Genomic DNA, 25,015 nt, shown 5'->3' with positions numbered 1-25,015 from the left:
TGTTCTTTGTTGTCTTCAATAAAAAAAGAGTAAGAAAAGCAAGCTGTGATGTTCAGCACTTTAGAGTATGACACATGGATCATCTGATGAGTTAGTATTAGACTGTAGGAGATATACGTGCTGATTTTGAAGTCTTCTGATCTGTTCTTCTTGGATCGCTTTGATTCTTTCAGCTTCTTTCTAATGGGTGATAAATAGAAACTATAAATCTTTGCAAAAAAATAACAACCAGTTTCTTTCTGACCACCTAAATCATTGACTTGTTCTTACTTATTTAAATCTACAGTGGCAATGGACACCTCTCATTCATACATGTACATCCAGAAACTTCTGTAATCCCCCACCTTTCTCCAGCTCCAGGTACATCATGTCTCAATCCCTGAAATGTTTGTGACACCAGAACTCTATTCCAAGGTTCCCTCTCCTTTGTACAACACAATTTATTTGAGAAATCTTAGTCACATCTTGACTTCAATTCTCACTTACACATAAGAGAATGCTAGATGCATTTTTAAGAGAAGAGGTCTAGGTGACATTCAAAGTCATGTGAGGTGTCTGAGCCTTAGAGGATGGATATGATTCAGCTCACCTCACCTTTGGGAGAAGTAGAAGGAAAGATCAAGGAGACCAAAACTCATAAGTTGCCCACATTGCTCTTTAGAAAAGAACAGACGATAATGCCTGCAGGTAGACTGGTAGGCAGTGGAAGAGTTGCCTCACTCATAAAGGTGCTTGCATAGCAGCACCATACCAGGTATGCAGCAGAGGTGACACAGGAGATCCCGTTTGGCTGGGAAGGCAGTTTTGAACATTTGCTAGACTGGGTGATATTAGTATTTAGTGAACCTTCTGAACGTCACTCATTCATCTGAAAACTGGGGGTGCAATGCTTCTGCTTCACAGTGATTAAAGAGAGGAGAATGCACAGGGCATTGGACAATGGGAAATCTAAACTACTGCTGACTGAGTGCTGACAAAAGTGCTGATGAAATGAAAGGACTGGATGAAACAAATTGCAAATTAAAGGCCGTCAGAACAGAGATGACCAAGAGAAGGACACCAGCAAAAACAGCGACATGAAACTGATTTAACAAGGTATCTATGCTCAAGGCACAAGATTGTACAGTGATATTAACATGCTGACAGAAAAGACTACTGTGGTGCAGAAATGCCTTAGTTTTATTTAATAATTTATTGTGATTACTTTGTGCACACATCACTGTGAACACAACCATCAGTGCACTTAGTTCTGATAATAACCTTAAAAATTATGTATCACCACTGTCTCCATTCTACACAAGAGGAAAGAAAGCAAGATACAGCAGGAAAACCCTATGTTTGGTAAAAGATGTTATTTGGATTCACACCCAGCACTCTGGCTATAGAGTCCTTGCTCTGAGTCACAACATTAGACTTTCTCTTTCCCTTTGCTAGTGGTTCAGCTTTTGTTCTTATACACAAGGGAGATTGAGTAAAATCCTGATGGGAAACAACTGATAAACACCCGAATTCATTGCTCCTGGGCCGTCTGCTGCTGTGCCAGAAAGTTTGCTCTGTTTATCTCCATTTGCCTCACTTGCTGCTGATGGAGTCTCCTTTTCTCTTCCATCTGTTGCTGATTGTACCTGCAAATTGCCTCCAACCTTTGTACTTCAGCCTTTGCAGCCTCCACTCTCACATGTTCTGCTAAGGAGAAAGGAGAAAAGACAAATATCTTCAGCATTATTATGTCCCATCTCTATGAGCCCCCATTCTTGTTTTTTATTGTTCCAACTCAACAGATAAATTCTCTGGGGTTGTTTTTTCCCTTCCAGGTAACCATACTGCAGCTGAGGATGCCATACTCAGATATGACCTTGAGCTCAGAAGCATCTTTGCCATTCTTGCTCAAGTTTAGTGTCTTAGATGGACCAGGAAAGACTAATTTTAAATTTGTAGAACTTTCTTGTCTTTCTTACACACCTTTCATTTTCTTCTCACCTTCCTTCTCCTTTTCCTTGGTTGTGAGAGCCTGGTCTGTCTGTAGAATCACTTCACTCACAGACTCCTTGGACTTTAGGTATTTCTGTAGAGCTTTCTCAGCCTGTGAACCCCAAAACATACAGTAAGAATTGAAAAATGATAATTCACAACACTGTAAACATCTATACTTCCTTTTTCCTCCCAGTGAGTGTATTTTCCTCCCAGGAGGTGCTCAGCCTGTTCCTGAGCTGTGGAACTGTCCACTAAGCCTCTCCTGTTGCAGGTGTGGGCATGATGCTGGGCTGGACAATCAGAGGTCCTAAGGCCACTGGATGCAATGGACCTGCTCACAGGTGGAAAAAATTCTGCAACTTGGGTGTTTCGAAGACTAACATGGATGTTGAGGAAGAGACACTCTCTCTCCTAAGACACAGGGCAATCAAGACTAGTTAAACTTGCACAGTTTGGTTTTGTCTATGTTGCCATGCAGAGTGCAGTTGCTTGAAATTGTCAGAAAAACAAAACAAAACAATGAAGTAGGGGGTTGGAAAGAAAAAGAAGAAAAACTAATGACATTGCTTGAGCTCTTGAATGTATCTCTACTTGAAACTAAATTAAAGCCTTTCATTTTTAGTTTATATAAGCTAATCAATTATTGCTTCTTCTTAGATTAGTTTCAATTATTGGTATTCTGTCCTGTGTAGCTCAAAAGGTCCTTTGTGGCTTATGAGCATTGATGGCTGCAATAGAAGTCTGGTGATTACAGTCATGGTTCAGTTTAATCCCACATCTCTGTTAACATGTAAATCCTGTGCTACAGCATCAGTTCAGTCACATGATTTTCCCATGTGTGTTCATTCAGAGTGAAAGTAACTCCTTGGCACAGTCAAAAGCTACAAAAACATCATCTCTGTGTCTGTGTACCTATCTTTCTTCTGACATTAATGGCCTTTTAAAGAGGCCTCAGCTGTATCCCATACTGATTGATAACACTGGGATACCTGGATTCCTTTCCTGGGCTGCTGATAGTACTTTGCCTTCAACTCTTCTGTCTTCTGAAGGAAGAGAGTGTGACCTCCGGGCTTAGAATAAATCCCCTGCTTCACGGCTTCTTCTATAGGACCAAAAATATCCTGAAGTAAGGCTGAGCAATGATTTGAAGAAGTGTCCAAGTTCTGCTTACAAATGTCATTTTGCTTAGCATGTAGCTGAGTCTTAAAGAAACAAAATGATGGGGATATTAGCAACACAGCAGTATTTCTGGACATTTTTTGCAGAAAGAATCTACATTTTTTTTCTAGAAACTGAGGAATATAACTAAATCTATATCCATCCCACAAAAACTGAAAAAGTTCCAGGGATGATACTTTTTGAAAAATGACATTTATATTTAGTTTAGAAATTTCATGAAACTGCATCCTTGAGTTGTTATTTCTGCTATAGATGTGATCTTATGAGCATAGACCTCTAGCCTCATACCCCAATTTTAAATAAAACTTAATGTTTTATAGCATTTTTGGCTCCATTGATTTTCTACCTTTGTTGTGAAGATAGAATTGAATAATTAGCTTAAATGATACCAGCTTACTCTATCACTAATGAACTCATCAAATTTTAGTATATACAAATGGCAATTTTACTGTTGGATTAATATAAATTAAAATTAAAGTTAATACCTTGTAAATATGAGTTTTCAAGGAAATAAGATCGATTTGAGTTTAGCCTATAGGATAGCAGGGTGAAAGTGAGAACGGTTTGATTGTGTGAAAACTTCAGAATCTATAGGGCCCAGAATAATTGTTTGCTGGTTTTCAGGATAAAAGTGATAACATGGCATATAAGTGAATATTATCATTTTCCAGTCTAGTAGGAATTGCTTTTTAAAATTAGTCTTATTTTACCATACAGCAATATTTTGCCTGCTACCAACCTAATACCAAGAAAATAGAACAAAAAATAATTACTTCTAATTCTTTCTGGAAACTTTGGTCCTCATCTTTGAAAGAATTCTTCCTGAAGATTTCTATGGCCTCTCTCTCACAGGCCTTTTGCAGGTCCAGCAGCTCCTGGAGGGTTTCTGTGGGTAACTGCACCTTCTGATCCATCTTCTGCTCATAGTGGTCCATGGCCTTTTGCACTGCAACTGTGTTCTCTACCTAGACCAAGGCCTGGACTGCATTCTCCATGCAGGGCAGATCCCACTGTTGATGGCATTGATGTAGGTTAGCACCAGGTTCTCCAGACCTATACAAAGAGAAGGCATGCTTTTGTTATTTGCAGAGAAAGAGTCAGTGATGTATACTTCTGAGAATATTAACAATGCATTGCCTGAAACTTTTCAGTATTCTGGGTAGTATTCAAATTGCAAGATAAGTTTCATTGTGATAATATTTGATTAAATAGTCATGTCTTTCCTTCTTTGGGAGAAGAGACAGTGCTCAAAGAAGAACAAAGGGGAAATCTCAAGATGTATGAGATTGCCCACACTTCACCCTTCTCCATGGAGAACTAAGGAGGTGATTACAAAAGTCATGCATATATAAACTAACAGAAGCAAAAACAAAAACCACATGATCATCTCAAAAGATGCAGAAAAAGACTTTGATAAATTTCAACATACTTTCACAATAAAAGCTCTGATGAAACTAGGAATAGAAAGAATGTACTTCAGCAGAATAAAGGCTATATAAGACAAGCCTATATCCAACAGCATAGAAATGGGGAAAAAACTGACAACATTCCCTTTAATTTCAGGAATAAGACAAGGGTGTTCACTCTCTCCTGTTATTCAACATAGTACTGGAATTCCTAGCCAGAGAAATAAGACAGGAAGAAGAAATTCAAATTGAAAAGGAAGTAGTCAAAGTATCCCTATCTGCAAACAACATGATCTTATACCTAAAATATCCAAAAAACTCCAAGACACCATAAACAGTTTCACCAAAGTTGCAGGATACAAAATTAATCTACAAAAATCAGTAGCCTGTCTATATACCAATAATGAACAGACTGAGAAAGAATATAGGAAAATCATTCCATTTACAATAGCCTCAAAAAAATAAAATACCTTGGGATAAATTTAACAAAAGATGTGAAAGATCTTTAGGCATAGGCAATGACTTCCTCAATAGCACTCAAATGGCTCAGCAACTAAGAAAGAGAATTGACAAATGGGACTACATGAAATTACAAAGCTTCTGCACAAAAAAGAAATGATTTCTAAATTGAAGAGGCTTCCCACAGAATGGGAGAACATCTTTGCCAGCTATACATCTGACAAGGGTTTGATAACCAGAATATACAGGTAGTTCAAAAAACTAAACTCCCCAAAATTCAATGACCCAGTGAAGAAATGGGCAAAAGAACTGAACAGAGCTTTCTCAAAGGAAGAAGCCCAAATGGCTGAAAAACATGAAAACATGCTCAATATCCTTGGCCATAAAGACAAACAAATCAAAACCATGTTATGATTCCGCTTCACTCCTGCTAGAATGGCTACTATCAAGAACACAAACAATAGAAATGTTGGCAAGGATGTGGAGAAAAAGAATCCTCATACACTGCTGGTAGAAAAGTAAATTAGTACAAAACAATATGAAGGGTCCTCAAAAAAACTAAAAGCATTACCACCATAAGATCTAGCAATTTCACTCTTAGTGAAATTATATATCTGAAGGAATGTATGTCAGGTTACAACAAAGGTACCTGCACAGCTATGTTTATTGAAGCATTATTCACAATAGCTAAGCTATGGAAACAGCCAAAATGCCCCACTACTGAAGAATGGATTAAGAAAATATGGTACTTGCACACAATGGAATTTTATTCACCCACAAAGAAGAATGAAATTTTTTCATTTGCAGATAAATGGATGGACTGGAGAACATCATCTTAAGTGAAGTTAGCCAGGCTCAGAAAGCCAAAAGCTGCATGTTTTCTCTTATACGCAGAATATAGACCTAATACAAATGTAGTAATATTATGAAAACAGGACAGACTAAGGGAGGTCACAAACGAGATGGGGAGGGTAAAAGAAGAAAGTTAAGATGAATATGGGTGATGTAGTCTAGATACAAGAAAGAATATAGAATGTTTACACTGTTTGAAACACCCATAAGAAAGGGATTAGAGTAGAAAGAAGAAAAATAGAGGAAATGAACGAAATCAGGTTATAATACATATATAGATCAAAGTGCCACAAGGAAACTCCCTGTGTAGCTATCTTAAACAAGCAAAAGTATGATTTCTTTTGCAAAATCAGAGAAAAAGAAGGTGGAACAGGTCCTCCCTTGGGTGGGGGGGATAACTACCAGTGAGAGTGGGAAGGACGACATGGGGAAAGGGTTTAAGAGGGTGGATATAGGGAAATACTGTGTAAACATGAATGTAAATGGAAAAAAAGATCCCTGTTGAAACTATTTCTTGAATGGGAGTGGATAAAGGAGAATGGTGGAGGTGGTAAATTCAAGTATGATATAGTTAATATTATTGTAAGAACCTTTGTAAATGCTACAATGTACCCTTACTTAGCACAACATAAAGCAGAATAATAAAACATGTATATTCATGTTCAGAAGGCTAAAGGCCTTTGCCTCTTTAATCTTCCCTTCTTTCCCTCTTCCTCAGCTTTTCATTTTCTTCAGAATTTCCCTTTCTCCCTATTTTATTCTGGTGAGGGTGGTATGAAATGTACTCTGTCCTGTAAAAGAGAAAATTGAAGAATTTAGTCAAGTATCCTCATTATTTGTTGGAACTCCCCTGTTTTACTTATCAGTTTACAGAGAGGGAGGCAAATTCCCTCTAGAATAGAAGAATTATTTACTGAGTTCTGAGATACAAAGGGTTTTCAGGAAAAAATAAAGCAAGAAATTTGCTTACACATCTTGTAGATTCTAGACAATTTGGGTCTTAGTTCAATATTTATATTAATCAATTTCTATTTCTAAAGGGAACTTGTGTGCTTTGCTTACCTTAAGTCTGTGACATATAATAAGAATTTACTATATTTGTTGAACAAATTTTGTCAACTTGTGTGGATCACTTATGGATAAAACTTCTTTAACTTGATCTTACTTTTATTATGGTCCTTTGAAGGCATTACTAAAAGCAACACTACAAATATATTTAATATCCACTATAACTTTATAAACCTGGTACCTATGATTTACATGGTGCTAATTCCTTATGCATTCATCAACACTGCTATTACAAGGAGATTCCTGTTTCTCTCTTTCTTTACATTCAGCTGGAAGAAAATTCTTAAAAGGAACTCACGAGGGCCATTGACTTTGATGTCTCCTGGAAGAGTCTTGGTCTTGGAATGACTGAAGATGTAGGAACAGAACTCTGACACTTGCTGCACAAATTCAGGATCCAGCTCATCATCATACAGTGTTTCAAGCTGGGCAAGCTTCTTCCAGTGAGTGGGTGAATCAAAGATAAAGCATTTCTTTACTGGAAAGAATTTCTGTATACACAGACAGGGAAAGTTGAAATTTTGAATTTTTTGATTTTTACCTGGAAAAGGAAAAATTGGATTTACTTAGTATAGAATTTACATTCACTTTAATCTATTGACATTAAATAAATTTCCTTTCTCCTGATGTTACTTAGTTTATTGTGTTTATAAGCCTCAGAGAAAGGAAAAAAGGAGAGAAATTTACTTCAAGAACAGAGGAATAGTACAATTTAATATTGAATTTATTAGTTCATTCTAAATTGATAATATTATTTATTTTGTAGGAGATCTGGATGGGTAAATATGGAAAATGACACATTTAGCTGCCTACTTAAATGAGGTCATTTCTTGGGTCACTTTTCTCTCTCTTTCCAAAACTGAAGAGCTATTACCTGGTTTCAGCCTCAGTGAATTCTCCAGGTATTCGTCTGCTGTGATGAGCTGTCCATCTGTTTCCAGGCCTAGGTAGAAATCTCGCAGAGTCCACACTAGGTCTGGAAAGAAGCTTGCAAAGTCAGCATCATCTTCAATCCCATCAAAGTCAGGGGAGTTTCTTGTCCCAAGCAGATCTGTCAGCTCTGTCATGTTGCTAAGATGTAATTGAGGAAAACTGGAAGAAGTAGAACTGCATCTTACCCATGTTGTACCCCAGGTTTCCCTAAACTTTTACTTCCCTATACCACTTAGCCAACTCAACATTTTCTCATCAACACATGAGGGCTAATGTGTACTTCCTCCATTTTCATTTATATAATTCACAAAGTCTTACAGATGTACTGCTAGTGAGTTTTCTCTAGCTTTGATGCCATTCTGGACCACAGAAGGATACTGCAGAAGGTCAGTAGCTCCCTGTTCAATTTTGTTCATGGTGTTGTAAACAAAAGTGCTGCTCAGAAGGATTGCCAGTGCGAAGATTTTGGTGTCATTCTTCTCATCAACCTAGGAGCCAGAAGATAAGTCATGTTCCAAGGCATTCCCAGTGAACAATAATTAAAAATAGGATCTTGACCTACAAGTCTGAAATAACAAAAATGACCATATGGATCTTCCTTCCTTCCTTCCTACCTTCCTTCCTTCCTTCCTTCTTTCCTTCCTTTTTTTCTCTCTCTCTCTCTCTCTGTCTCTCTCTTTCTCACTTTCTCTCTCTTACTCATCCTTTTTTTGGTGATACTGGGGTTTAACTCAGGCCATGGTGTTTGCTGGGCGACTCTGCTGCTACTTAAGCAAAACCTCCAGCCCTTCCTGTAGGATATTTTTCAGATGCAGATTTATACCTTTTTGCCTGGGTCTGCCTTGGACTGCAATGTTTCTATATATGCTTCACTTATAGCTAGGATTACAGGTATGCACCACCATGTCTGGCTTATTAGGTGAGATGTGTTCTCACTAACTTTTTGCCCAGATTGGCTTTGAACCTCAACTCTCCTGATCTCTACCTCCTGAGTAGCTGGTATTATAGGCATGGGCCACTTTGCCTGTCCATACAGACCAACTTTGTATAGTTTGCTAATTGTAATTTTATAGTGATCCGTACATTGTTCACACTCTTGTCTCTCTTACAACTATTGTTAGATATTTGCAACATGCATAGTCAAACTAATGGAGAAACTGGAATACTTTAAAAAAAAGTTTTCCAGGGACTAAAACAAAATTGGCCTAAATACTCAATACATATATCTATTTTATTGAATAATTATTGTTGGAGCCAGGAGTGGGACCCTGCCTGTTTGAGTTGGCATTTGGCCTTGTGAGAAAACTCCAAGGAACTGAGGCAAAGGCCTCAGAACAAGACTGTGCCTGTGTGATTTGGCATCTGGCCTTGTGATTTTGGATTATAAAGATGTGAGAACCTTGCAGTGACAATAATTAGCTAGAAAGACAAAGATGAGCCAAATCTATAAGCAGATATGGGGGTCTTATAAAGTGTTTTGCCTTGATGTCACTATTGGGGAGAGAACTAATTTGTCTTCAGTTTTTAAATTCATCTCGAATAACATTAGCATTATGTATCCATATTAATAATAATATTTTACACATCACCACATGGTTCTGGAGAGCATCTTTAATGCTTTTAGAAGTGCCAACCCTGCTTTGCATACTAATGTGTTTGAGTCACATACATACTCTTATTCTGCCATTCGTAACTCAATCTGTGATACACATTCAGGCTGCATCTTCTGTGACTCAGAGCCCTATAACTTTTGTAAGTAAAAAATAATGCAAGTATGGAACAAAACCCATATGAAAATTCACATTTGTCCTTGTGGCAAGCTAGGCTTGATTTCCAATCTCAGCACTGCAACTAGCTAACTGTATATTATTGGCATTTCATTCAACATTTCAGTCTAGTCTTGAAAAATGGAAGTAAATAAATATGTATTTATATCAGTGTACCTGCTGGCTTAGAAAATAAGGGCTTCAGGAGAAAAGTACAAAGAAGAAAGCTGATAAGAAACGTAAGAGAAAATGCTCATAAGTGTAGTTATGGAGTTTTTCAGAAAAAAAAAATCTCTTTTCAACCACATGAGTTTAGCTTAGGTTTTATGTTCTGTTGTTGTTATTTGCTTCTGCTTTCTTTTGTGTAGCTTTGTGTTTGAGTTTGGAGGAAAAGGAAAAGGTGTTTATCAAGGAGATTGATGGAAATCTATTAAGTATGAGGTGCATGAAGCATTTGCCATGGTAAATTACAAGAACTGACCATATTTAACCCAGGAGAGACAGAGGAGTAGTAGAGAACAAATTCAACACAAAAGGGATAACAAGTGAGTGAATGCCAGGAAGGAAAAAAACCAAAGACTTTCTAAAGGAAGAGAACCACCTTCAAGGAACTACCTATGGCTTAAACTATGTTACTTTTTCTGTGAAACTTCTTCATTGTTTACTCTGAGTTTCAACTTTTTCTGTTTCCTTTTGCTTTGTCTTTAACAATGTCAGCAAGCTGGTTATACTACAACTCATTCATTGTTCTTTCTCATGAACATAAAACAATCATGGCTCTGAATTTTCAGGCTGCAGTTTGAAGCAGCTTAATGAGGTTTTATCACAGACAAAGGTAAATGCCAGTTATGAATCCCACAGGTCATACAATGACAATGGGAAAAACAGATTTAAGACACTTAAGATTCTCATTTTATTCCCGGCCCATGCTTGTGTCTAAATTGGCAAGAGGCAAAAGCAGCCAGCACTTAAACTCTGCTGCAGGTCTGATTAACACACAGTTGGGAATCCTAGCTCTGATACAGCTCAGCAGGTTAAGCTCCATTCTATCCTGATTGAATCTTTTTAAAACTAACTGAATCTCAAAATCTTTGCCTACCCTTGCCACATCTTACCTTAACAACAAGATCAACCTCAGAGATCTTTTAAAAGCTTGAAGAAAGCTGTTTGAAGAGGGCTTTGTAAGAATTCTAGCAGTTGTGCCTTAGTTCAGCTGTGATGGGTTCTGATATATATCTTCATCCAATCCTAAGGACTTCCTTTCTCCCTTCCGTGCCCTTCACCCCCTTGCAGATAACTTGATCAGTAAATACAAGCAAGCCAGAATCAAGGGGTTTTCTAAAAGTTCACACAGTAAACTGAAAGTAAGAAGCAAATTCAGCAAACAGGTAGTTATTAAGGGGATTTCCTGAGTGTTGCCTGGTTGGATGCATTTGGCCTGATTTTCCAGAACTGCATGTTGTTACTGAAAGAGAGCTTTGACATCTTTTGCAATGTTGCCAAGTGCCTGTTAGTTTTCTTCCATTTGGAAGCACACACGCTTTGAGTGAACACCTCACATACTTTTGAGGACTAATTTTCTGAAAGGTCACAATGTGCTCACAGAGAAAAGCTATCTCATCTGTCTTCCTGTTTGAGATATTAACAATGAATATCATTACCTATGGTAAAACACTTGTTGTTCTAAACCACTGTATTTGAGGATAATTTTTAAAGTGCAATATATAAACAGAATATTAGTGGTTGTAATTTACCCTGATTGCAATGAAAAACTAGAGTTACTTTGGCATTGTGGAGGTATGGAGGTGCACAGTGGATGACCAGGGAATTACTTGTGGTCCATGTTCAGCTAATACAGCAACAACCTCAGTTAAACAAAATCAATACTCCTCAAAAGGTTCCTGTGGAACTGAATAGCTGTGTCACAGCAGTGTCCCACTGATACCCAATTCTCTTATCAACTTTCTTTCTTTTCCTATTAACTCTATCCCACATGCCTGCACTCTGTGATCATGTTCTCAAGTAGACCTGCAAACAACCCTTCTTTTCAGGAGTTACAATTTATTTTTCCGTTATTCATATCAGAATACATTTCATTATTCTAGAAACATATAATTTTAAAATGTTTGTTTCCCCTTTGCATTATCTTGACACTTTTATGAAAGACATTATATGTTTGGATCTATACATGATCTATATTATTGCAATGAAACATGTCTGTGATTCCAAAAATATCACATTATTTTGGTTACAGATGTTTCAGATTAAATCATATGTATGATAGGCACAAGATTATATATATATATATATATACACACACATATTGGTCTATACAATATTGGCATATACAATATATATACATTGGTCTTTTATGCCTTGTCCTTGCTACATTGTCTTAGAAGACCCAGTGTTTTAAATCCTAGCTACATGGGAGGCAGAAAGGGGTGGATTGAAGTTCAACGCTATCACAGACAACATCAGTGAGACTCTGAAAATATGCTGTGCATGGTCTCACAAGCCTGTAACTCAGCTATGGGGGTGGCACAAATAGAAGAACTGAAGTCCAGGCCATCCCTAGGCAAAAAGAAAGAAGACTGCAGCTAAAACTTAAACTAAAGCAAAATGGCTAGAGGTGTGGCTCAACTGATGAAGTGGTTGCCTATCAAGTGCAAGGGCCTGAGTTCAAACCCCAATATTACCAAAAAATTTTAATGCAAAAACTAGTTTTTGTATAATGCAGTTATTTATTTATTTTGGTGGGACTGGGATTTGAACTGAGGGCTTCACACTTGTAAAACAATTGCTGTAACACTTGAGCCATGCCTTCAGTCCGCTTTACTAGTGTTATTTTGGAAATGGGGACTTGTGAACTGTTTGCTGGCCTTGAACTGCAATCCTCCTCCTCTCAGCCTCCAACGTAGCTAAGTTACAGGTGTGAATCACTGATGCCTGGCTATAATGAAGATATTTTTAAATATTGAAAGCACAAGTTACTGAAATACATGCATAATGACAATAAATCATCATGAGATTTTCAGTGTGGAATTTAAGAACAAATGCTAGATCACTTGCCCTACTGGTTGTAATGTCAATTACTTATACTTTGTGCATCAAACTAGCTCATGTTCCAATATTGCTTTCCAAGAAAATTGTTGGCATTTTTCATGCCTCTTCTGGAAATAATACATCTGCTAATGAGAATGCACAGAGGCTTTCAGTCTCATACTTTGCTTTCATAGAGGCAGAAAGACAGGCAGGATAGTGGGAAGCAGTATAGAGAATGAAGGCAACGATTCCAGCTCTGTTCTGATTATAAGTTATATTGTTGGAGAAAATGCATATTTGGCTTTTTCCACTTTAATCTGAATTGAAAAAAAGTGGCAAAATATAGGGAATTAGGATTTTGTTTACCAAGTCTTCATTGTTCTGGAAACTTCACTGCAAAGGAGCCAGCTTTGTAGCCTGGTTCTGTGATATTTTGGTTGAATCTAGCCCTTGTCTATTTGTACATTAAGTCTTTCACTGGCATGAATACATCTTCTAATATCTAGTTTAATTTCTCCTTTCTTATTTTCCCCAGTCCAGGATTTTATTTCCTTCCTTCAACCAAAAAAAAAAAAGTACTTATGGAGCACATGATACACAGAGTTGCTGAGCAAGATGGTGGCAACATCCTGATGGACCTCACTTCACAGAGCTTTGTGTGATTAGTACACAAGATGTTTTTATTACGGGGAAAGAAGTGTATGGATCTTATGTCACAGCTGGAGGCTAAAGATACAATGTAATTGGCCAAGTTGAAGGGCACTGGGCTTGCACAAAAGGGGCTCCCTCCTTACTTATGGCAACCAATTGAAGATGTATGCATTGCAGTCAATGTCAAATGGTCAGATGTTGGTAATATTTGGAGAACTGCTATCTACAACAGATGTAAACCTCAGAGAAAGCTACACATCAGGCTTGTGTGGCTAGATATAGCTCATTGTATTGAGGAGTGACTGACAGTCACTATGCATAATCAGTTCCCTGTCTCAAATTCAAGCAGCAGAGTTCAAACCTTGGACAGGCCCTGTAAAACAGGCAAAAGTGTATTTCCTTTCATAAAATTCAAAGGGTGCATCCACAGTGTCCTCCCTGGATTTTCAGCACTAGGGATGCTAAGATGGATTTTATCCATATTTCCCCTATGTGGAGGTGCCTTCAAACTCTGGCAAACCTTGGAGATGATAGTCCAGAAGTGAAGCAACGATGTCTGGCCAAGCCAAGTAGACTTGCACTGCTACAAGATCTGGATGGGGGAACTGACCAGGCACTGAAATGTGAAGAGAGGACCCACCTTTCAGGGACTGACTCCATATTGCGACCCTTGAGTCGCAAAGTTTGCTTTTGCCAACCTGGTCAACACTATAAAGTGCTTAAAATCTTAGGAGGTGGTTAGAGTAGTTATATATTTAGTTATTTTTATTTTAATACTTTTGGGTGGTTTTGCACTATAAAATAATTCTTTTACTATATCTAGAAGAACATATTTCAAAAATTAGCAGAGGTATTACAAAAATCTCATTTCTGAACAAAAATATATCAGTTTAAATCATAAATAGCAAGTGTCTTCAACAATGACAATACTTTAAAGCTAAATAGAATAAAAATATTTTAGTTGACATCCAAGAGCAAGGACATTTATCACAGTTATGTATCTTTGATTACCAAATGAGATTATTCTTTTTAGGAAGTGAAAATAATTGCTAGTTAGACTTAATGGATAATTTAGCATTAAGTGCTGAAATTTGAGTATGTACTAAGATTTAACTCAGTATGTGTTTCTGATGGCTTCATATGTGGGTTCTGAAAAATATTTGTTTTTATGGGGCAGAAGGATGATAAATGATATGGATGGAATTTTATTCTCTGAAAAAAGCAATAGAAAAGAGAGAAATAATTGACTATTTAATTTTGGAACTGGGGTTTGAACTCAGGGTTTCACATTTGTTAGGCAGTCACTTTACCATTTGAGCCATACTTCCATCCTTTTTAGTTTTAATCATTTTTCTATATGGTCTCATGGTTTTTTCCCATACTGACCTCATACTGCAAGCCTTCTATCTACACCTCCCACCTAACTGGTATTACAATGTGAACCACCATAACTCACTGTTCTTTGAGATGGGTACACACTAGCTTTATGCCCAGGCTGACTTCAAACCATCATCTGCTCATGTCTGCCTCTTAAATAGTTGGGATTAGAGGTGTGAGTCACTGTGCCTGGCACCAGTGGTTTCTTTACTTTTAACTTATTTGTTGAAAACACCACAGGGAAACAGAAAAAGGATAAGATCAAAATCATCACAACAACCAATAAAATACTGGGCAGATACTAAAAAGATGTAAGTCAATATGTTTTTGAAATTTCAGCTCAGTAACAACAAGTTCTAGGTAAGCAATATACATTTTCATTCTATACTGTCAGAAGCTTTACCTTGTGCATATGTAACTTGCATAATTAAAAAAATTAGGAACAAAGAAATTAGGCTTAAGAAGTAGTATAGGCTAATTCTAAAGTTAGGCTCAGTATTTCCTCCTTAACACATTCATATGTGCACGAATATTTTATAGGAATATAAACATACATGATTATGTACATAAATATGGATGAATAGGTAGCTATGCATAATTGTACATTACAAAGGTCTGAGAAAATGTACAATAAATTATTCACCACAGTCACATAGGCAGTGCATAAGCATGGGTGGGGATTGAGGGGCTTGGGAATGCTTGTTTTGGTCCTTTTTAACTAATAATTTTTTGGTACAGAGCTTTAAACTCAGGGCCTTATGCTTGCTAAGCATTATCTTTATTACTGGACACATGCCTCAAGCCCTTTAAGCTTTATGTTGTTTTTCTGATATGGTCTCATACAGATATCCCACACACATTCACAAAACACTGAAATTAGGGATGCACTAATTGTTATCTTGGGTGTGAATTGCTTCCATTCTATCGAGTTAATTACAACAGTGAGCAAGAGAAGTCATTGAACATCACATAGCTTTTTTCATTGCATCGATTGCCACCGTATTAATGATAGATTTTGATTCGAGGAGACTTCTGCTGGCCTACACAGCAGATATACTCAATAAGTGTGAGAAATTTGGGAGTATGAGAAAAAGCCAAGAAATTAATACATGAAGATACAACAAATATTAAACGCAGAGAGAAAGACAGACACACACAGAAACACAGACAGGCACACAAGCACACACATGAACACACGCAAACACACACACACACGCGCATGCGTGCACACACACGCACACACACAAAAACCCAGGAACCCTGCCTGCATTCAAGGCATGACGAATCTAACCTGCCATAGCTGAAATCCCGGCCTTAAGCTAATAAGGGGACACTTTCAGCTCTCAAGAAAGGATCAAGCTTAGAAAAACATGCGAAGTGACACTAAAGTTCATGCAAAGAAGACATACTACCACCTTCAGGCCAATGAACAAGTAAAGCCTAATATAGAGTCAAGGCCTCAATCCATCACTTGAATGGTAATCAATTTTGGAGGGAAGATGATGCACGGAAACACATGCATCACGATAGCCTGATATACACGGGCCATACTCAATGAATGCTGACTATTTCCTCCTCAGACAATTGATTACACTTGATCTGGGAATAGCATTGCGGAGAACAACCCAAACTTACTGACTTTCATGAAGAATGCCTGACTGGCACTATTTGGAGCAGAGTATCTAATGGACACTGATTCAGGAAATATGTTAAAATACATGCGCCCCCACTCATAAAGACACCCACAGGGTGGCTGTGATAAATGAATATTAACTATTTTTGGGTAAGTGAATTTCTGGGCTTTCATTTGTGAAAAGCACCTTTCAGCAGAACCCGTAGTTAGGAATCCCCAGAAACACTGGTGAATGAAGTTAATTTCTTCAAAGCTTCACTGCTCATGGCTTAGTGGGCCCTGCAGGCAACAGAAGAAATTATGTCAGATCAACAGGTACCTGTGCCATGCCTCCAGGAAACATTTTCCTCTCTAGCCAGGCCACTGGAACCACACCCTGGCATCACGTGGTCAGGATGAGAGGCAGAACCCAAGGCTGCCTACGCACCACAGCGAGGTCCAGGCAGCCTGTTCTGCTTGGTGAGTTCCATGCCCAAATGACACAGAGGCCTGTGCACACTAAAAGCTCTGTGGCATGGGAGCTTAGGCTAGCTGTGAAGGACGGATCCACCCAACCCTGATGTGCTCAGGTCACCCGTGGGCCCCTGCCATACATGCCCCGGGTCCCTAGGACCCAACTAAAAGACACGTCTTCCAACCAAGACAGGGCCACCTCCCTCCAGTTTCTATCTGCTTGGCTGGCCAGGCTGCCATAGCAACAGGAGCTGCCTCAGCACTCTCCAGGTTCCAGGGGCTAGGATCCCACTGTGACCTCACAGCCAAGTCTTTCATGATTGGTCAGACCACTAAGCACTGCCTCTACGGCCCCTCCCCCTCCAGTCTCCAGGCACTTGTGTGGCAGACTCCTGGCTAGAGCTTCTGAATTGGGGATTGCTTTTCTGCTCCATGTTCCCTTCTCAGCTCATTCAAGGTTGAAGAGGCATGACATTCCTCTCATGTTCCAAAGGACTCCCAATCTGGAACCCACAATTTGGAGGAGAGGAAGGCTTTCACGAGGTGAGTACAAAAACACCTCAAGCCCTTTACACTTAAATCAGCCAGGAACAGTCCCTACACCTTGGATGGGACAACTTCCTTCTCCGAATTACATCTCCCATCAGATGGGAGAGGACCCCAAATGTCACATTGTGAGAACCAGGGACTGTTTTCCAGGCTTCTGTGTTCCTAACCTCAACAAAACACACAAACGCACACACGGACTGCCAGGAGCCTCAAGGGGACCACATGAATTCACTTCCTCTAGACGCAGAAATTCCTTCACTTTCATCTCAGGAAGATACTAGTTTTTTTTTCTTATACTTGTTAAATGCCAAAAGGCCATTTTTGAACTGTACATTTGATCACATTGGTAGCTTTTTCTGTTTTTTTCTCTTGAGAATCTCAAATAAAAAACATTTGAAATGTCAAAAATAAAAGAAAAATGGAAAGTGAGTTGGTCTTCTGACTAGGAGAGACACTACTCATAAACCAAGACAAGTCTGTAGGCAGAAGATTGCTAGGTACCATTCACAATGCTTACCATTGATATATTGGTGAAGCTTGATGGAAACTGAGCATCTGACCATGGCCCAGTATGTGATCATGGGGCAAAAGCTGAGCACTGTAAACTGACTTATGTTTGATACATCAAGCCATAATGTGGTGTAGACCCAACAGTCTCACAAACCAAGGTGCAGTATATACTTGAGATTCAGCATGAGGAGGTTCAGAGAGCACAATTAAGTTGCACAAGCAGGAGGGCCGTGTCCATGTACTATTTAACACTGAGCACTTGTCCCTGTCCATAAATTCTCACTCATGACCACCTGAGGGATATTTACCTAACCCAGTGTCACAAAGAATTTTGTGCTTCTTCTCAGGAGTTTTCTACTTTGTTTTCAAGTATACATTTATAATTTATAGATCTGTTTTCAGTTAATTTTTGCATATGATTTGAGAAGGAGTAGCAATTTATTTTTCCATTATTCATATCAGAATACATTTCATTGTTCTAGAAACATATAATTTTAAAATGTTTGTTTCCCCTTTGCATTATCCTGACACTTTTATGAAAGACATTATATGTTTGGATCTACACATGATCTATAGTATTGCAATGAAACATGTCTGTGATTCCAAAAATATCACATTATTTTGGTTACAGATGTTTCAGATTAAATCCTATGTATGATATGCACAAAAAAGCAATAGAAAAGAGAGAAATAATTGACTATTTAATTTTGGAACTGGGGTTTGAACTCAGGGTTTCACATTTGTTAGGCAGTCACTTTACCACTTCAGCCATACTTCCATTCTTTTTAGTTTTAATCATTTTTCTGTACGGTCTCAGGCTTTTTTCCCATACTGACCTCATACTGCAGGCCTTCTATCTACACCTCCCACCTAACTGGTATTACAAGTGTGAACCACCATAACTCACTGTTCTTTGAGATGGGTACACACTAGCTTTATGCCCAGGCTGACTTCAAACCATCATCTTCTCATGTCTGCCTCTTAAATAGTTGGGATTAGAGGTGTGAGTCACTGTGCCTGGAACCAGTGGTTTCTTTATTTTTAACTTATTTGTTGAAAACACCACAGGGAAACAGAAAAAGGATAAGATCAAAATCATCACAACAACCAACAAAATACTGGGCAGATACTAAAAAGATGTAAGTCAATATGTTTTTGAAATTTCAGCTCAGTAACAACAAGTTCTAGGTAAGCAATATACATTTTCATTCTATACTGTCAGAAGCTTTACCTTGTGCATATGTAACTTGCATAATTAAAAAAAATTAGGAACAAAGAAATTAGGCTTAAGAAGTAGTATAGGCTAATTCTAAAGTTAGGCTCAGTATTTCCTCCTTAACACATTCATATGTGCATGAATATTTTGTAGGAATATAAACATACATGATTATGTACATAGATATGGATGAATAGGTAGCTATGCATAATTGTACATTACAAAGGTCTGAGAAAGGTACAATAAATTATTCACCACAGTCACATAGGCAGTGCATAAGCATGGGTGGGGATTGAGGGGCTTGGGAATGCTTGTTTTGGTCCTTTTTAACTAATAATTTTTTGGTACAGAGCTTTAAACTCAGGGCCTTATGCTTGCTAAGCATTATCTTTATTACTGGACACATGCCTCAAGCCCTTTAAGCTTTATGTTGTTTTTCTGATATGGTCTCATACAGATATCCCACACACATTCACAAAACACTGAAATTAGGGATGCACTAATTGTTATCTTGGGTGTGAATTGCTTCCATTCTATCGAGTTAATTACAACAGTGAGCAAGAGAAGTCATTGAACATCACATAGCTTTTTTCATTGCATCGATTGCCACCGTATTAATGATAGATTTTGATTCGAGGAGACTTCTGCTGGCCTACACAGCAGATATACTCAATAAGTGTGAGAAATTTGGGAGTATGAGAAGTTATGAGAAAAAGCCAAGAAATTAATACATGAAGATACAACAAATATTAAACGCAGAGAGAAAGACAGACACACACAGAAACACAGACAGGCACACAAGCACACACACGAACACACGCAAACACACACACACACGCGCATGCGTGCACACACACGCACACACACAAAAACCCAGGAACCCTGCCTGCATTCAAGGCATGACGAATCTAACCTGCCATAGCTGAAATCCCGGCCTTAAGCTAATAAGGGGACACTTTCAGCTCTCAAGAAAGGATCAAGCTTAGAAAAACATGCGAAGTGACACTAAAGTTCATGCAAAGAAGACATACTACCACCTTCAGGCCAATGAACAAGTAAAGCCTAATATAGAGTCAAGGCCTCAATCCATCACTTGAATGGTAATCAATTTTGGAGGGAAGATGATGCACGGAAACACATGCATCACGATAGCCTGATATACACGGGCCATACTCAATGAATGCTGACTATTTCCTCCTCAGACAATTGATTACACTTGATCTGGGAATAGCATTGCGGAGAACAACCCAAACTTACTGACTTTCATGAAGAATGCCTGACTGGCACTATTTGGAGCAGAGTATCTAATGGACACTGATTCAGGAAATATGTTAAAATACATGCGCCCCCACTCATAAAGACACCCACAGGGTGGCTGTGATAAATGAATATTAACTATTTTTGGGTAAGTGAATTTCTGGGCTTTCATTTGTGAAAAGCACCTTTCAGCAGAACCCGTAGTTAGGAATCCCCAGAAACACTGGTGAATGAAGTTAATTTCTTCAAAGCTTCACTGCTCATGGCTTAGTGGGCCCTGCAGGCAACAGAAGAAATTATGTCAGATCAACAGGTACCTGTGCCATGCCTCCAGGAAACATTTTCCTCTCTAGCCAGGCCACTGGAACCACACCCTGGCATCACGTGGTCAGGATGAGAGGCAGAACCCAAGGCTGCCTACGCACCACAGCGAGGTCCAGGCAGCCTGTTCTGCTTGGTGAGTTCCATGCCCAAATGACACAGAGGCCTGTGCACACTAAAAGCTCTGTGGCATGGGAGCTTAGGCTAGCTGTGAAGGACGGATCCACCCAACCCTGATGTGCTCAGGTCACCCGTGGGCCCCTGCCATACATGCCCCGGGTCCCTAGGACCCAACTAAAAGACACGTCTTCCAACCAAGACAGGGCCACCTCCCTCCAGTTTCTATCTGCTTGGCTGGCCAGGCTGCCATAGCAACAGGAGCTGCCTCAGCACTCTCCAGGTTCCAGGGGCTAGGATCCCACTGTGACCTCACAGCCAAGTCTTTCATGATTGGTCAGACCACTAAGCACTGCCTCTACGGCCCCTCCCCCTCCAGTCTCCAGGCACTTGTGTGGCAGACTCCTGGCTAGAGCTTCTGAATTGGGGATTGCTTTTCTGCTCCATGTTCCCTTCTCAGCTCATTCAAGGTTGAAGAGGCATGACATTCCTCTCATGTTCCAAAGGACTCCCAATCTGGAACCCACAATTTGGAGGAGAGGAAGGCTTTCACGAGGTGAGTACAAAAACACCTCAAGCCCTTTACACTTAAATCAGCCAGGAACAGTCCCTACACCTTGGATGGGACAACTTCCTTCTCCGAATTACATCTCCCATCAGATGGGAGAGGACCCCAAATGTCACATTGTGAGAACCAGGGACTGTTTTCCAGGCTTCTGTGTTCCTAACCTCAACAAAACACACAAACGCACACACGGACTGCCAGGAGCCTCAAGGGGACCACATGAATTCACTTCCTCTAGACGCAGAAATTCCTTCACTTTCATCTCAGGAAGATACTAGTTTTTTTTTCTTATACTTGTTAAATGCCAAAAGGCCATTTTTGAACTGTACATTTGATCACATTGGTAGCTTTTTCTGTTTTTTTCTCTTGAGAATCTCAAATAAAAAACATTTGAAATGTCAAAAATAAAAGAAAAATGGAAAGTGAGTTGGTCTTCTGACTAGGAGAGACACTACTCATAAACCAAGACAAGTCTGTAGGCAGAAGATTGCTAGGTACCATTCACAATGCTTACCATTGATATATTGGTGAAGCTTGATGGAAACTGAGCATCTGACCATGGCCCAGTATGTGATCATGGGGCAAAAGCTGAGCACTGTAAACTGACTTATGTTTGATACATCAAGCCATAATGTGGTGTAGACCCAACAGTCTCACAAACCAAGGTGCAGTATATACTTGAGATTCAGCATGAGGAGGTTCAGAGAGCACAATTAAGTTGCACAAGCAGGAGGGCCGTGTCCATGTACTATTTAACACTGAGCACTTGTCCCTGTCCATAAATTCTCACTCATGACCACCTGAGGGATATTTACCTAACCCAGTGTCACAAAGAATTTTGTGCTTCTTCTCAGGAGTTTTCTACTTTGTTTTCAAGTATACATTTATAATTTATAGATCTGTTTTCAGTTAATTTTTGCATATGATTTGAGAAGGAGTAGCAATTTATTTTTCCATTATTCATATCAGAATACATTTCATTGTTCTAGAAACATATAATTTTAAAATGTTTGTTTCCCCTTTGCATTATCCTGACACTTTTATGAAAGACATTATATGTTTGGATCTACACATGATCTATAGTATTGCAATGAAACATGTCTGTGATTCCAAAAATATCACATTATTTTGGTTACAGATGTTTCAGATTAAATCCTATGTATGATATGCACAAAAAAGCAATAGAAAAGAGAGAAATAATTGACTATTTAATTTTGGAACTGGGGTTTGAACTCAGGGTTTCACATTTGTTAGGCAGTCACTTTACCACTTCAGCCATACTTCCATTCTTTTTAGTTTTAATCATTTTTCTGTACGGTCTCAGGCTTTTTTCCCATACTGACCTCATACTGCAGGCCTTCTATCTACACCTCCCACCTAACTGGTATTACAAGTGTGAACCACCATAACTCACTGTTCTTTGAGATGGGTACACACTAGCTTTATGCCCAGGCTGACTTCAAACCATCATCTTCTCATGTCTGCCTCTTAAATAGTTGGGATTAGAGGTGTGAGTCACTGTGCCTGGAACCAGTGGTTTCTTTATTTTTAACTTATTTGTTGAAAACACCACAGGGAAACAGAAAAAGGATAAGATCAAAATCATCACAACAACCAACAAAATACTGGGCAGATACTAAAAAGATGTAAGTCAATATGTTTTTGAAATTTCAGCTCAGTAACAACAAGTTCTAGGTAAGCAATATACATTTTCATTCTATACTGTCAGAAGCTTTACCTTGTGCATATGTAACTTGCATAATTAAAAAAAATTAGGAACAAAGAAATTAGGCTTAAGAAGTAGTATAGGCTAATTCTAAAGTTAGGCTCAGTATTTCCTCCTTAACACATTCATATGTGCATGAATATTTTGTAGGAATATAAACATACATGATTATGTACATAGATATGGATGAATAGGTAGCTATGCATAATTGTACATTACAAAGGTCTGAGAAAGGTACAATAAATTATTCACCACAGTCACATAGGCAGTGCATAAGCATGGGTGGGGATTGAGGGGATTGGGAATGCTTGTTTTGGTCCTTTTTAACTAATAATTTTTTGGTACAGAGCTTTAAACTCAGGGCCTTATGCTTGCTAAGCATTACACACACATTCACTAAACACTGAAATTAGGGATGCACTAATTGTTATCTTGGGCGTGAATTGCTTCCATTCTATCGTGTTAATTACAACAGTGAGCAAGAGCAGAAGTCATTGAACATCACATAGCTTTTTTCATTGCATCGATTGCCACCGTATTAATGATAGATTTTGATTCAAGGAGACTTCTGCTGGCCTACGCAGCAGATATACTCAATGAGTGTGAGAAATTTGGGAGTATGAGAAGTTATGAGAAAAAGCCAAGAAATTAATACATGAAGATACAACAAATATTAAACGCAGAGAGAAAGACAGACACACACAGAAACACAGACAGGCACACAAGCACACACACGAACACACGCAAACACACACACACACGCGCATGCGTGCACACACACGCACACACACAAAAACCCAGGAACCCTGCCTGCATTCAAGGCATGATGAATCTAACCTGCCATAGCTGAAATCCCGGCCTTGAGCTAATGAGGGGACACTTTCAGCTCTCAAGAAAGGACCAAGTTTAGAAAAACATGCGAAGTGACACCAAAGTTCATGCAAAGAAGACATACTACCACCTTCAGGCCAATGAACAAGTAAAGCCTAATCTAGAGTCAAGGCCTCAATCCATCACTTGAATGGTAATCAGTTTTGGAGGGAAGATGACGCACGGAAACACATGCATCACGATAGCCTGATATACACGGGCCATACTCAATGAACGCTGACTATTTCCTCCTCAGACAATTGATTACACTTGATCTGGGAATAGCATTGCGGAGAACAACCCAAACTTACTGACTTTCATGAAGAATGCCTGACTGGCACTATTTGGAGCAGAGTATCTAACGGACGCTGATCCAGGAAATATGTTAAAACACATACGTCCCCACTCATAAAGACACCCACAGGGTGGCTGTGATAAATGAATATTAACTATTTTTGGGTAAGTGAATTTCTGGGCTTTCATTTGTGAAAAGTACCTTTCAGCAGAACCCGTACTTAGGAATCCCCGGAAACACTGGTGAATGAAGTTAATTTCTTTAAACCTTCACTGCCCATGGTTTAGTGGGCTCTGCAGACAAGAGAAGAAATTATGTCAGATCAACAGGTACCTGTGCCATGCCTCCAGGAAACATTTTCCTCTCTAGCCAGGCCACTGGAACCACACCCTGGCATCACGTGGTCAGGATGAGAGGCAGAAATCAAGGCTGCCTATGCACCACAGCGAGGTCCAGGCAGCCTGTTCTGCGTGGTGAGTTCCACACCCAAATGACACAGAGGCCTGTGCACACTAAAAGCTCTGTGGCATGGGAGCTTAGGCTAGCTGTGAAGGATGGATCCACCCAACCCTGATGTGCTCAGGTCACCCGTGGGCCCCTGACATACGTGCCCCGGGTCCCTAGGACCCACTAAAAGACACGTCTTCCAACCAAGACAGGGCCAGCTCCCTCCAGTTTCTATCTGCTTGGCTGGCCAGGCTACCATAGCAACAGGCCGGGCAGGAGCTGCCTCAGCACTCTCCAGGTTCCAGGGGCTAGGATCCCACTGTGACCTCACAACCAAGTCGTTCAT

General features: G+C 39.2%; 1 protein-coding gene across 1 annotated transcript; it reads right to left on the bottom strand.

Moving 5' to 3' along the window:
• Positions 1–1,510: 1,510 nt before the first annotated feature.
• On the bottom strand, positions 1,511–25,015 carry LOC109680603 (guanylate-binding protein 5-like). The gene is given in 9 exon segments (XM_074055389.1): positions 1,511–1,686; positions 1,981–2,083; positions 2,200–2,385; positions 2,964–3,176; positions 3,927–4,162; positions 4,165–4,206; positions 7,813–8,009; positions 8,250–8,359; positions 24,830–25,015. Coding segments are annotated over 9 exon segments (1,449 nt in total).

The sequence above is a fragment of the Castor canadensis genome, chromosome 15, assembly GCF_047511655.1.
Source record: "Castor canadensis chromosome 15, mCasCan1.hap1v2, whole genome shotgun sequence".
NCBI lineage: Eukaryota > Metazoa > Chordata > Mammalia > Rodentia > Castoridae > Castor > Castor canadensis.
The sequence above is the reverse complement of the archived record's forward strand: the minus strand, read 5'-3'. Positions and strand labels throughout refer to the sequence as shown.